This window comes from Carassius gibelio, chromosome A24, assembly GCF_023724105.1.
Source record: "Carassius gibelio isolate Cgi1373 ecotype wild population from Czech Republic chromosome A24, carGib1.2-hapl.c, whole genome shotgun sequence".
Lineage (NCBI taxonomy): Eukaryota > Metazoa > Chordata > Actinopteri > Cypriniformes > Cyprinidae > Carassius > Carassius gibelio.
The window spans coordinates 318,674-333,673 of record NC_068394.1 but is presented as its reverse complement, the minus strand read 5'-3'; the positions used below and the strand labels follow the sequence as shown (position 1 = coordinate 333,673).

The window sequence follows — 15,000 nt, the reverse complement described above, 5'->3', positions numbered from 1 at the left end:
CTAGCCTTTTACTGACACTCACACCTTCACTAGAGCTCCACCTGCACTCACAGAAAGATGTTATTCTGCTTTGATTAAATGCTCTATAAAGACGCTCTGAAACAAAAATTGTGCAAAGTGATTTTCTGGAACATTGAAAAAAAATTTTAATAAAAGGTGACAAACTATTATCAAACATGTATTTTATTCATATATATTTACAGACATTTACATTAGAAACTGTGAACGCAGTCCTTTTTCTTTTTTTATAACACCCATATTTTCCTTCGGTTCAGATATTCTGCATATGATTTAGTTTGAGGTGACTCTGATCTCAGGCCAGCGCCGGAATAAAGTACTGAAGAGACACATCCTCGTGCAGAAAGATCAGGTGAAGAATCCTTCGGTCCACGATATCTAGATTAGACAGAAAACACACAGACTGAGTAGGTGCTGAGTGAGTGTGTGTGTGTGTGTGTGTGTGTGTGTGCGAGTCTCTTACTGCACATGGCTCTGCTGGGGTGCACCTGTTGTCCCGTGAGGAACTGCTGGAGTTTCCTGATGTCCACACACACTTCCGTCATCAGCTCTGGGTCTCGGTGAGCACTGGAGCTCTGCGAGCCGTCGTCTCCTGACAGACATCAATCACTCACAGATACTTTATCACTGCTTACACTTTTACAGATGTACTTCTGAATTACATTTTATTTTGATGTTTTATATTTTCATTTTAATAAAATGTTTAAGCAATTTTGTTTTCCATTTATTATTTTTGACATGTCTTCATAGTTTTTAAGTTGGAGTATATATATTTTAAATAATCTACTCTTTATTAGAGTAAATTTGTACATTTAAATGAGAAACGTTGCCTCGGCCAACTATCTGAAATAATGTAAATGTAAGTCTATTTATATTATAGTTAATGTTTATTTTTAAACAAATAATATTTTTATGCGTTTATTGTTAGTTAACAATAATAACCCTGATCAAGATGTGTCAAAATACTGGTTTAGAAAGAGGTTTTTTCTTCTCTGATCTCAGATAAGCAGCAGTTTAACTCTTTACTGTGTGGGTGCACATCAGAGCGTCTCTCACCCCACGGAGGGTTCCCCAGATCCTTAAAGTGTGTTGTGACAGAAACCAGATCTGTGTCGATCTTCAGATTCATCTCTCCGTTCAGATTCGCCTCCAGCACCTGACACACAAACACCTCAGCAAACCCTTCTGAAGAAACTGACGGCCAAACTCAGAAATATAACATCAGAAATAACTGACCGTCAAAGCTTAAAACAGGTTTAAAAGCGTAAATACTTCAGATGGGTCCGGCTGATGCACTTTCCTGATTGGCTCTTTTATTAAGAAGGCGGGGCTAATTCTACCATACTGCAGACTGGAGTTAGTAATAAACTCACCAGAGAGTTGGAGAGGTTCTTCATGCGGTCCACGACGCTCTTCAAGGTCTTCAGAGGAGGTAAATATATGCTGACCTAAGCATCATACAATCGTTTCATTATTAATGCTGCTGAGGGACAGATACAGATCCAGTCTTATAACCACTCACATCAAAGTCTGGCATCTGCGGCTCTCTGAAATCATGCCAGAGTCGTCTGGGAATCACGTCCACTGGGATATCATGAGTGACCACACGACTGACGCTGGACAGAGACGGCTGGAGACACATGTGTGTGTGTGTGTGTGTTTGTGAGAGAGAGAGAGTATGTGTGTTTGTGTGTGACAGAGAGAAGGAGTGAGAGAGTGTGTGTGTGTGAGAGAGACATAGGGGAGAGAGAGAGAGAGTGTGTGTGTGTGTGTGTGTGTGAGAGAGAGAGAGAGTGAGAGAGTGTGTATGTGTGTGTGTGTGTGTGTGTGTGTGTGTGTGAGAGAGAGAGAGTGTGTGTGTGTGAGAGAGATGATCACTGTCAGACCGTCATGCTGTCAGGTTTATCAATCATTTATACTCTGGTGTTGGTGTCGGCTGTGTTCTCCTCACCAGCTCCGCGGCGAGCGTCAGACACGCACTGCTCTTCTTGGTCAGTTTGATTTTGACAGATTTGGCGTTCTGGGCTGTTTTTAAGGCCCTGGAAAGATTCTCCGGAGCCACTTCCAGCAGGATTTCATTGGCGTCGGCAGACACTCCCTCCAACTGGAACTCATCGAAGAAATTCCCCTGAAACACAGGAGCATTCACAGCGGAGACCTACAGGGAAACAGCTTCTATTTTGCATTCTTTTTTTTCTTTTTTTTGCATTTTCATTCATTTGAGTAAAAATTGAACTGAAACATGAAGATGAATGTGAGAAAGTCTGTCATGAACTGAAGCTGATAATGAGTTTCGGCAGTGATTCGGATCTCACCTGTGAGAGTTCACACCACATACTGACTCCTCCAGAAGCCACACGACCCGACAGAACGAAGTACAGGTGATCACAGGTGAGCCGCAGAACACACGCCTTCGTCAGCCTGGACACGGTGTTCACCACACCTGCAGAAACCAGACCAGACCAGACCACATCAGACCAGACCATATCAGACCAGACCAGACCAGACCAGATCAGATTCTAAACCGTTAGCGAGTCTTAAAGGACAGTGTTATCCTTCATGAAACGCATCAGTGCAATGATAATTCACCAGATTCATGACTGATCAATCAGTTCTGTGAATGACGTCACTGTTGGGGGGGGGCTCTAAGATGCCTCTGTCAGACTTAAAAGGCTAAACTCATTAAACAAACATAAACACAGAAAACCTCTATCATAAAAGACAGAAATCAAGAATAAACATGCTTAAACTCACGTGTGAAGTGATTCAGACATCCGACATCGATGATTTTAGCTCGGAACTTCATTTCGCTTCAGTAAATTAGATATTTTTGAAAACTTTGCCGAGTGGTGTTTGTTGTTATGGTGCGAGTTTTCGCGCCGGCGGTCTAACAGAAAACACTTCCGTCTGGAAACAAACGCCTCGTGTTTAGAGTTCCGCTGTGCTTCATGCGGCCACACGGTGGCGCTCTTAGTAAAGCTTTACTCCTCCATAATAAAACACCTGCCTCAATCTACGCTTGTTACGAGATGTTTACATTTATCCGTACTTTAACTAACATTAATATTTTATTATAGTTTTTCAGATGTTTCACACACCTTGACTTCATAATGACGCTGTACCTTTGTTTACTCATCTTTCTCATATTATTTTATTTACTGGGGTAAATAATTATTAGATTATGCACTAAATAATTCAGAGTAAATTGCTTCAGTGATTACGATTCGCTGTTTATTAAACTTATACAACGATAAGAGAGTATTAATTGTGATATTTCATAATTATGCAGTTTTTAATGAGATATTTGTGTGTGTGTGTCCCACTTACAGCTCACAGACACGCGATCATGAAGGAGGAGGAGAGAGGGGGGGGAGGGAGAGAGGGGGGGAGAGAGAGAGAGAGAGAGAGGGAGAGAGAGAGCAGCACAGAGTCTCTGAGGTCCGCATCGCTGCTCTCGCGCTCCGCTGATGGACTCGTGATGATGATGATGAAGATGATGAAGGCTCGGAGATGAAGAGGATGTGCACCCGCTCCAGAATCAGTTGATCAGCTGCTGTTTCTGAGGGATGTACCGGATCGATGTGTTTGATTGGATATGAATGATGAATGTGTTCCGAGGTTTGAGCTGATTGAATCCAACGCGCTTCTTCATCATGGATCCGAATCTTCTCACTCTCTTCAAACTTTCTCTGATCCTCGGTGAGTGGATTTCGTCTCTTTATGGCAGTTTCATATTTTAAACACGTCTGTATTTATTACCAGTGTGAAAATACATGTGTGTGTGTGTGTGTGTGTGTGTGTGTGTGATTCAGCAGATTCAAAGTGTATGTTTCATTGTTACTATTATTATTATTATTATTTTTATTATTATTATTAAGCTCATACAAATACATAAATAAATCATAGCTGTACCTCTGGATCATTTTTACACCTTTATGTTTTTATTGCAGTTGTCAAATGTCTGACTGAAATGAATAAATGATTGTTATTAAAGTAAAAAGAAGAATGAATATTTTCTCTGTGGTTTCATCATTTACACATCAGACGGTTATAATGAGTTTGAACAAATGTTGCTCATTTGTTATAATCAATTAAATAATAAAATGTCAAATAAATGCTTTCCAAATAAAACAATCAAAATAAAACATTAGTAGTTAGCTGCATGTCATGTGTGCATCAGAGAAATGAAGCATGTATGATCGTCAGCTCATGTATGTGAAAGAGTTATTTACTGTAAAGATACAGTGTGAACATCTCCTGTGGATCTCAAATACTGTCACATACTCTCAAATACTCTCACATATGGGGAAGTCGTGGCCTATTGGTTAGAGAGTTTGACTCTTAACCCTAAGGTTGTGGGTTTGAGTCTTGGGTGGGCAATAACACGACTGAGGAGTCCTTGAGCAAGACATCGAACCCCAAACTGCTCCCGGACACCGCAGGATAAATGATGGCCAGTGTGTGTGTGTGTGTGTGTGTGTGTGTATGTGTGAGAGAGAGACTTGGATGCACTTGGATGGGTTAAATGAAGAGCACCAGTTCTGAGTATGGTAGAGTATGGGTTACCATACTTGGCAAATGACTTTCACTGTTTTTTCATACTCTCATATGTGCTCGCTGTACAAAACTTTTACCCAGAGGCCCTCAGTGTTCAGACCTCCTGCTGCGATACTGCTGCTGTTAAAGAATAACACACACACACACACACACACACACACACACACACACACACACACACACACACACAGAAGATATCCTGATGGGACACGAGAGTCTCGGACACAGACGCAATGATGATGATAATGCAATGTCTGCTTCAGTGCTTGAGGTTCAGACGTCTCCGGCTCAGGTTTGATATTTCTGATGCTGTATCGTGACACACGTGGAGTTGTGCTGATGGTTTAGCAAACACAAGCAGTGGTGACTCCATCATTCACTTACACACACACAGACTCAGAGTAATCATGTTCACACGCGTGTAGCTCCTGTGTTCATGGCTGTGATGTGGACATACGCTTTAATCTCCGTCCGTGAGTGAAAGACACATCATCTGTGAGAATGATGAAGATGTTGTGATGAGATGATCTGCTCTCACAGCATGTAGTTTGAGTTTGAAACACTGTTAGCTGAAGATGTTATTTCCTTTCTCATCTCTTCAGAGGTGTCAGATGAATCTGAGCTGTGTGTGTGTGTTATATGTGTGTGTGTTGAGGTCATGAGCGCAGGTGCTGTCAGCCGTGAGAAGTGTGTGTGTGTCTCTGATAATGAGTGACACCAGCGCTGCTGTGTTCGTGTGGTGATGGATCAGATGTGACGGATGAATCCTCCAGAGCCGGTGTGTGTCTGAAGCCCCTCGTCCCGCTCACCTTATCAACACACCTACACAGAACAGGAAAATTACAACCACAAATAAACTCCCATCGCTTAAATAGACTTAACCTTCAACTAAATAAAACAGAATGTAGAAACAGATTTTATTTCAGCTATTTGCTAAAGAAATATTCCTCATTTTCATTTAGTTTGTCTTGACACACTAAAATGAAAAAACTTCTTTGTTTGTTTAAATCAGATTAATTTCCATGCTGGATAAATAAAATCACTAGAGAATTCTAGTGTTGACTGGTATTTTAGGACTGGTGTTTATTTGACCTCTTCATCGATCTGTTTTCTGAACGTATGCTGAGGTTGAATGATGATGGAGAATCATCACTTATCCCTCAGCTCCACTGTCCCATCATGCTCTCTGATCACTGCCTTCGACCTGTTCACCTGAACTTTGACCTTTTGACCCTGCTGTGTTTCACACTCTTCCACACAAGCGCCGATGTTCATCCTGTCATTGTGTCTGGGATGATGACCAACACATGATGAAAACAGTTTTCACTCAGACTGATGTGTGTGCAGTTCACATATGAATACAAGACACGGCAAGCTTTGAAGTAGACAAACTTAAATAGTATTTTCTTATAAAATGAACTATATTTATGTTTGTGCAGTGTCTAGTATAACTGTGGCCAGTTTAAACATTATACATTCATTTACTCGGATGCTTCTGTAGTTCACTAGTAATGGCCATCGTGGATTAGATTCACTGAAGACAGTCCGGATAAAAGCACCTGCTAAATGCACAGGCGTGTTTAATTAAGATCCGTCAGTGATTATCAGCAGCCTGACGATGTTTGTGTGAACCTTAAACACCAACCCGAAGTGACTGGAAGAAAATTGCGAAGGCAAATTGGACACAGCTCCATTAAGAAGCGCAGAAACAGCTTTAATTTCAGATTTAATTGAGTCTGTGATCTTCAGCCGCTGTCATTAGTGAGCGAGTGTGTGACAGTCATTCAGGATGACCATTACCTTGTGACCCACATCATCACACACACACACACACACACACTCACACACTCACACACACACTCACTCACACACACACACTCACTCACTCACACACACACACACACACACACACACACACACACACACTCGTCTGGTCAGCTATCCTTGTGGGGACTCTCCATAGGTGTAATGGTTTTTATACTGTACAGACCGTATGTTCTATCGCCCTACACCAACCCTACCCCTAACCCTCACAGGAAACTTTCTGCATTTTTAGATTTTCAAGAAACTTCATTCTGTGTAATTTATTTGCTTGTTTACCCGTGGGGACCTCAATTTAGGTCCCCACCGTGACACGAGTCCCCATGAGTCTGTGTGTATTCAGGTTTAAGTCCCCACCAGAATAGAAAAACAAGTACACAGGCGCACACACACACACACACACACACACACACACACACACACACACACACTAATGCTGTTTTTATCATCAAATAATTGCCCAGTTGTGTTTTTGCTCTGAGTGGACGGAGCCGTTGCTATGAGATCACACATTATAACCTCGTTTGTTCGTTTCTATGTAAAAAAATCAATAAGTACAAACAAACACCATAACTGCAGTTAACAGAGGAGCAGAGATATTAACGAATACACAAACTTCTTGATGAACGGTTAACATTAATCATGACATATGAAATAATAATCAGAGAAACGAACTTAAGTGGAACAGTCCATTGAACCGTTAGACAAAACATTAAAAATCAATAATAAAAGCTTTGAAGCAGGTTAGATTTCTGTAAAAGTGCTATTAAACTAAATATGTGTTTTAAATGCACAACAACCAATTAATATACAGTATTTATCATCAATAAAGACAAAGTCATATTTTAACCATGTTTATAGTGTAATCGTTTTCACAATAAACAGATTTATGCTGATTGCAAGCTATTTGAATAAATGTGATTTGCAAATATGATAATTTTAATAAAACCAAATAAATGCAAATAATTAAGTGCAGAAATCCTTCATCTATGACTGACAAATATGAATCACATAAAGTTTATTTGTTTATGTTAAAACTGTGTAAACCAATATGTGCAATTCAAATACATAAAAGTTACTTTAAGCCTAGTGCATATGTGTGTTTTGTTGTGTATCTTCAGGCTTTCGCATGAATTCAGTCTATAAACTTGAATCTTTCTCTTGTTCTGAGATCCGAGTGTGTTTGGCGTTTGACATTTACAGTCTCATTCACATCTTTTACTAGAGTACAGTGTGTCTCGTCTCTGGATGAATCACCTGAGTCACACGCTTTGCTCATGTAGGTTGTCTGGACCGTTTAACCCATCCCTGATCCCAGAATGCCCTGCTCTGAGCGTCTCCGAGATGATAGACAGCGTCTCAGAGCTTCTCCAGGGAAACTCAGAAGCCTTTGAACATTATCACGGCGCTCACGTCTGTGTCCGCATGCAGGAAACGGCTAAATTTGGCACAATAACAGTCAAGTGTTTTCGAGGCCTGAACTGGTGACACATTCAGACGTGAGAGGCTCGTTCATCGGATGTCTGACCATTAGACTCGTGTACTGTATTACAAGAAATGACATGATGTTAGAACTGAACACAAATGCAAATGTGATATCATGGACACGTCATACTGTGCAGCTGAAGTCACTGGATCTGCTGCATGTTTTATGGCTTTATTATCTAATATAAATGCAAGATTGTCTTTCTGAAGTTCTCCGAGATGAAGCGCCAGTGTGATGCTGTCGAGTCAGGACTCTTGGAGACTGTATGAACGTCTCTGAACACAGATTGAGTTGATGTGCTCTCACATGCGCTGTTAGCATGCGTGTCCCGCCGTCTGTCTGCTGTGCTTCATATTCATGCGTCTCCTCAGACGGACTGACGGTCTGCTGAACACCAGATGCGTTCACATGCTGCTGCAGGCTGCTTTAGATGCTGGAATAACACTGCACTGACACACGAAGAACAAAAGTGCTGCTCAACCAGCATGAGGATTCTGCTGAAGCTGGTGACCAAAGTCTCTTTGGTTGATCTAACTGTAATTTGGATTAAAGCATCTGTATAATATATAAATGTACTTGGGTTTAAAATACAAGCATGGCTGTAAATTAGGTAAATTAAGTCAAATCACCTTTAATTCTAGAGCTCTTTATTCAATATACATTGTTTCAAAGCATCTTCACAGAAATAAACTGGACAATAACAGTGCAAATGCTGCCAAATTATGAAACAAATTCCGTTTTAGCTATAAGCAGCTTTACAGAAGACAGTAGTAGAGTTCAGTGTTAATTTGATTTAGTTCAATAACTATGAAACTAATTCAGTTCAAATGTGGTTCATAATAGTGTTTTTCATACAGGTTTATTTAATATATTTGATGTATAAAAATGTTTGTTTTTTCTTTGTGACAGACTTCATTAAAGCGAAATGATTGTACAGGATCTTAAATATGAATCCAGTTATATCTGGTTTCTAATCAACAAACTGTTTTTGTTTTAGCAGTGAACACGCTGATGACTAGAGGTTTATCAGGTGAGTGTCTCTCCTGTCTCAGTCATGTTTCAGTTGTGTCTCAACCGTGTCTCAGTTTTTGTCTCAACCATGTCTCAATCATGTTTCAGTTGTGTCTCAATCATGTCTCAGTTTGTGTCCCAATCATGTCTCAATCATGTTTCAGTTGTGTCTCAATCATGTCTCAGTTTGTGTCCCAATCATGTCTCAATCATGTCTCAGTTTGTGTCCCAATCATGTCTCAGTTTGTGTCCCAATCATGTCTCAATCATGTCTCAGTTTGTGTCTCAATCATGTCTCAGTTTGTGTCTCAACCGTGTCTCAGTTTTTGTCTCAACCATGTCTCAATCATGTTTCAGTTGTGTCTCAATCATGTCTCAGTTTGTGTCCCAATCATGTCTCAGTTTGTGTCTCAATCGTGTCTCAGTTTGTGTCTCAATCATGTCTCAGTTTGTGTCTCAATCATGTCTCAGTTTGTGTCTCAATCATATCTCAGTTTGTGTCTCAATCATGTCTCAGTTTGTGTCTCAACCGTGTCTCAGTTTTTGTCTCAACCATGTCTCAATCATGTTTCAGTTGTGTCTCAATCATGTCTCAGTTTGTGTCTCAATCATGTCTCAGTTTGTGTCCCAATCATGTCTCAATCATGTTTCAGTTGTGTCTCAATCATGTCTCAGTTTGTGTCCCAATCATGTCTCAATCATGTCTCAGTTTGTGTCCCAATCATGTCTCAGTTTGTGTCCCAATCATGTCTCAATCATGTCTCAGTTTGTGTCTCAATCATGTCTCAGTTTGTGTCTCAATCATGACTCAGTTTTTGTCTCAACCATGTCTCAATCATGTTTCAGTTGTGTCTCAATCATGTCTCAGTTTGTGTCCCAATCATGTCTCAATCATGTTTCAGTTGTGTCTCAATCATGTCTCAGTTTGTGTCCCAATCATGTCTCAATCATGTCTCAGTTTGTGTCCCAATCATGTCTCAGTTTGTGTCCCAATCATGTCTCAATCATGTCTCAGTTTGTGTCTCAATCATGTCTCAGTTTGTGTCTCAATCATGACTCAGTTTGTGTCTCAATCATGTCTCAGTCATGTCTCAGTTTGTGTCTCAATCATGACTCAGTTTGTGTCTCAATCATGTTTCAGTTGTGTCTCAACCATGTCTCAATCATGTCTCAGTTTGTGTCTCAATCATGACTCAGTTTGTGTCTCAATCATGTCTCAGTCATGTCTCAGTTTGTGTCTCAATCATGACTCAGTTTGTGTCCCAATCATGTCTCAGTTTGTGTCTCAATCGTGTCTCAGTTTATGTCTCAATCATGTCTCAGTTTGTGTCTCAATCATGTCTCAGTTTGTGTCTCAATCATGTCTTAGTTTGTGTCTCAATCATGTCTCAGTTTGTGTCTCAATCATGTCTTAGTTTGTGTCCCAATCATGTCTCAGTTTGTGTCTCAATCATGTCTCAGTCATGTCTCAGTTTGTGTCTCAATCATGTCTCAGTCATGTCTCAGTTTGTGTCTCAATCGTGTCTCAGTTTGTGTCTCAATCATGTCTCAATCATGTCTCAGTTTGTGTCTCAATCATGTCTTAGTTTGTGTCCCAATCATGTCTCAGTTTGTGTCTCAATCATATCTCAGTCATGTCTCAGTTTGTGTCTCAATCATGTCTAAGTTTGTGTCCCAATCATGTATCAGTTTGTGTCTCAATCATGTCTCAGTCATGTCTCAGTTTGTGTCTCAATCGTGTCTCAGTTTGTGTCTCAATCATGTCTCAGTCATGTCTCAGTTTGTGTCTCAATCCTGTCTCAGTTGTGTCTCAATCATGTCTTAGTTTGTGTCTCAATCATGTCTCAGTTTGTGTCTCAATCATGTCTCAGTCTTGTCTCAGTTTGTGTCTCAATCATGTCTAAGTTTGTGTCCCAATCATGTATCAGTTTGTGTCTCAATCATGTCTCAGTCATGTCTCAGTTTGTGTCTCAATCGTGTCTCAGTTTGTGTCTCAATCATGTCTCAGTCATGTCTCAGTTTGTGTCTCAATCCTGTCTCAGTTGTGTCTCAATCATGTCTCAGTTTGTGTCTCAATCATGTCTCAATCCTGTCTCAGTTGTGTCTCTCAGCATGTAGACTGATCCTCTGTCTCTTCAGATACAGACGGTGTTGATCTGTCGTTCACCCAGCGGCCGTGGCTCCTGCAGTGCAATCAGACCGTCCTGCTGCTAGAGATGGAGAGATGCGGAGAACAATTCAGCAGCGACATGAATCACGTTCATCCAGAAGACAGATGCAACCTCACGCACTTCATCAGGTGAATCATCATCATCATCAAAGTCATCTCACATAAACTCAGTCAACACCACTTTACGTTCTAATACAAATATTTCAATGAGACCAGCTTAATTAAATCTTAACACGTCTTTGTGTGTGTGTGTGTGTGTGTGTGTGTGTGTGTGTGTGTGTGTGTGTGTGTGCGTGTGAGTGCGTGTGTCCTTTTCAGTTCATAAGTCAAGTCACATTTATTTCTACAGCGCTTTATATAATCCAGATTGATTCAAACCATCTTAACAGTAATAAACAGGAAAATAATGTTAGTGTTCATCAGTTATGAACATAATCCAATTTCAGATGTAAAAAGCTCAACAGAAGACAATCATGCCATTATCCAGATCAGTTCAGTTCAACATTTCTGATTGAAGTAATTGAGTGTAATGAGATGCTTCCCGTCACAGCACTTTTATGAAGCTGATCAATTTATCTAAAACATCATCTGCTCAAATATGATGAATATGTGACAATGGAGAGCATTATGCTCTGAAACACACTGCCTTCTGCTGTATTTGTTCTGCTTTAGCAGGAATTATATATATTTTTATGCTGTGAGGACTGGGACGTGTAACTAGTTGAGTGGTTAAAGTTGTTCTCACAGACTCTCCGCCGTGATTGATGAATCTGTAATCTGGAGATGTTTGCTCTCGAAGGCGTTCCAGGAACTCACAGTTCACTCTGAGATGATCTTGAGCTCCTTCCAGAGACTCGAGGAGCGTTGACACTCATCAGCTGGTCACCCTTCATAAACCAGAAGCACAAACACATCCTTAACTTTGTTTACATGTTTATCAGTTACAGAAGTCAGTGACCCTTCACATGTCCACATCAGCTCATGTCTTCGGCTACTAATGAAGAATACTGACAGCATTTATTCAAAATATGGCGAAACCAGTTTTCATTTCCCTTCTAGTTTTTTTTTTTTTTTGCTCCATATCATGTCTCTTTTTTCAGACTAGTGGAAAGAAAACATTTAAGTGTTTATTTTATTGTACTCTATATGTTTGTGTCTGAAGATTTCAATCTCAATCCATCTATTTAAAGAGATTTTTCTCTTACATACACCAAACTTTTATTCCTCTCTGTATTCTGAAGGTTTGTCCATATAACATTTTGCTCCTAAAAACATGGTGAAAATGTGTGTTTTTTTCTGTCTGTTGACAGTATTTTATGGTTTATGGAGTGATGTAAAGAAAAATCAAAAAACCCTTCTGGAAAAACTTTGAACTCTGATATGTCGACATACTCAAACAATTATTATGAACCTGACTTTATCCAATGTTCAGATGTATGTTCTGGTAATGCATGCAAATTAGTACATATTTAATCGGAGAATGCTTCATTTGCTTATTTAAACATAACATTTAAATGTTTGAAATATATAATAATCAGAAATGAGACACACACACACACACACACACACACACACACACACACACACACACACACACACACACACACAGCGCCCGGGGAGCAGTTGGGGGTTCAGTGTCTTGCTCAAGGGCATCTCAGTCGTGGTATTGCCGGCCCGAGACTCAAACCCACAACCCTATGGATAGGAGTCAAACTCTCTAACCATTAGGCCACGACTTCCCCTAAAATGTTTGAAATATATAATAATCAGAAATTAGGATGTTTGAGCTCCACTGGCGGCCGCTGGTGAACTTCAGTGACCCACGGCTCACTCCCACACCATTAGGTTCACCGCTGGACACTTTCTTGAGACGGACGATTAGACGGGTCACAGCATGAACCAAATCACTGAGATCCTGAGCTGGACTGTTTTCCCAGACTCTGGAGGAAAGAGCCTGCAGGCATCAGCAGGGGCCAATCACGGGAAACCTTCATGAACCTCTTTAACTTCATTTATTCAGGTCCAGCGTTTATCTGGACATACACCTGCTCAGACGAACGTGGTCTCCATGATAACATCAGCAGATGGAACAGCAGGTGTGTTTTGCTGAAGATGGTTGCTGATGTCAGATAGTGAGCGCTTCGGTCCCTGATGAGAGTTTGCATTCTCTAATTAAATATGCACTCATTTGCATGAATTTACTGAACATAAATCTGAACATTGGATAAAGTCAGGTTCAAAATTCCTGTTAGATTTTGTCGTCATTATCAGGGTTCAAGGTTTTTCCAGAGGATATTCACATTCAGAAAATACTGAAATTCACGTCTTCATGTTCGTTATGCAGTATTCATGTCTTGTGTTTGGGACGTTGTTTAGGAGTATTGAGGAGGAGTATTGTGTGAGGAAGAGAGGTTGTGTACTCAGAGGTAAAGTCTCAGTGAAGATGAAGAGGAAGGAAAGTTTTTAATGTTATAAAGCTCTGTTCATATAACGGACAGAACTCTGGCTAATCCAGATTCATCCGAAAAGACTCATTAAACGCTGAATATGAGCCGTTTCTCTGCTGACTTCCTGCCGTGAAAGGAAATGACCTGAATTTCTCCATGAGAGCAATAATAACGTGAGGTTTCTTCTTCTTTCCTCAGAGAGTATCACGTCTTCTCCTTCTGCACGGAGATGAACGCCGAGCGCATCGGATGCTTCTGGCCGAACCCATCGGTGGAGCGCTTCATCATCAGCATCCACAAACACTTCTTCTCCAACTGCAGCCTGGAGCACGCGGTGTTCATCGACCCGCCGGACGACACGCTCACCCTCCTCATCTTCATCCCCGTCTTCCTCACGCTGGCCATGGTGGTGCTGGTGGTGTGGTGCAGTAAGAGGAGCGATCTCCTGGCCTAGAACAGCATCAGGACCGCTCCGACGCACAGAAGCATCTCTCCTGATCTCACTGAAGCGTCTGCTGGACTCATGATGCTCTCCTTCAGGAGCTGGAGGCTTTATTCCTCGTCTCGTGGTGATCACTGATGCTGAATTAATTCAGTATTAATCGAGAGCATGAGTGAAGATCTGTCAGAATCTCTGGATGGACAAAATGAATCATGTACTGTACAGCTATTATTTAATGTTTTAATTAAATAGCATAGATTTAGAGCATTTGTCAAGCTCACACTGCCGTGTTTGTGGTTTTAGTTGGGTCTCTCATCACTCAGTTTGACCGTTCATTATCATCTCGACATAATCGCTGGTTCATTTATCAGAGGTCCAGTGAGTTTAGCTTCTCCATCGAGATCATCTGTTCTGATCGATTCAGACTGAAGCGGGACGAGTGAAGAGCGAGGCTTGTTTTAGGAAAACGGTATTATTTATATGAGAAGGAAAGCCGTGTATTGTGTGTGACTTTGAGATACAAACACAAGACAATAGTTGCTCTCAAACGTCTGTCCTCGTGATCTCCAGCAGAGCCAGAGCCGCTCGCGCCGCAGGAAGGAAATAAAAGCCTTTCCCATGAATGAGAGGAAATGAGCTGGTTATGATTTTCACCAAAAGAGCTACAGGAACCTGTGTGTGTTCTGATGGAGGACGGCTGAGCACACATTTATGATTTCTGTATTTGAATTGTGTTAAATGTTTTTCCATCAATTTGGATTTCACAGTGTTTAACATAAACAAACTAATAAACTTAAAGTAATGCATATTTGTGAATTTATTTACATTTCTTAGAATCAGTTTAAATCTGTTAATTGTGAAAACAATTAATTTAATAATAATCAGTATAAAACAGTGAAGAAGCAATGAAGGAACTGACACAAACTGGACTTATTGATGATCAATATATAAAGCTGGTGTTTTAAGTTAAGTTTATTAACACTCTTATAGAAATCTGACCTGTTTCATTGATGTATGACTGACAAATATCACAGTGAGTCTGTTAGTT

The 15,000-nt window shown here is 40.6% G+C and overlaps 2 protein-coding genes across 2 annotated transcripts in view; one reads left to right on the top strand and one right to left on the bottom strand.

The window, feature by feature from the left end:
• Nucleotides 1-165: 165 nt before the first annotated feature.
• On the bottom strand, nucleotides 166-3,028 carry hus1 (HUS1 checkpoint clamp component). The gene is made up of 8 exons (XM_052542204.1): nucleotides 2,773-3,028; nucleotides 2,334-2,461; nucleotides 1,970-2,146; nucleotides 1,541-1,648; nucleotides 1,392-1,466; nucleotides 1,075-1,174; nucleotides 482-610; nucleotides 166-396 (listed from the first exon to the last, which is right to left on the bottom strand). Exons 1-8 carry the CDS (start codon nucleotides 2,822-2,824, stop codon nucleotides 314-316), a joined length of 852 nt encoding a protein of 283 aa, XP_052398164.1. The 5' UTR covers nucleotides 2,825-3,028; the 3' UTR covers nucleotides 166-313.
• A 401-nt stretch (nucleotides 3,029-3,429) lies between these two features.
• Nucleotides 3,430-15,000, top strand: part of LOC127946594 (receptor activity-modifying protein 3-like) — an 11,951-nt gene continuing 380 nt past the window's right edge. Inside the window, exons 1-4 of the mRNA XM_052543273.1 lie at nucleotides 3,430-3,717; nucleotides 8,880-8,912; nucleotides 11,033-11,192; nucleotides 13,709-15,000. The exon at nucleotides 13,709-15,000 is cut by the window's right edge and continues 380 nt beyond it. Of these exons, the coding sequence (XP_052399233.1) occupies nucleotides 3,672-3,717; nucleotides 8,880-8,912; nucleotides 11,033-11,192; nucleotides 13,709-13,964 (495 nt within the window). The 5' untranslated portion in view covers nucleotides 3,430-3,671 and the 3' untranslated portion in view covers nucleotides 13,965-15,000. The remainder of the gene's footprint in view (nucleotides 3,718-8,879; nucleotides 8,913-11,032; nucleotides 11,193-13,708) is intronic.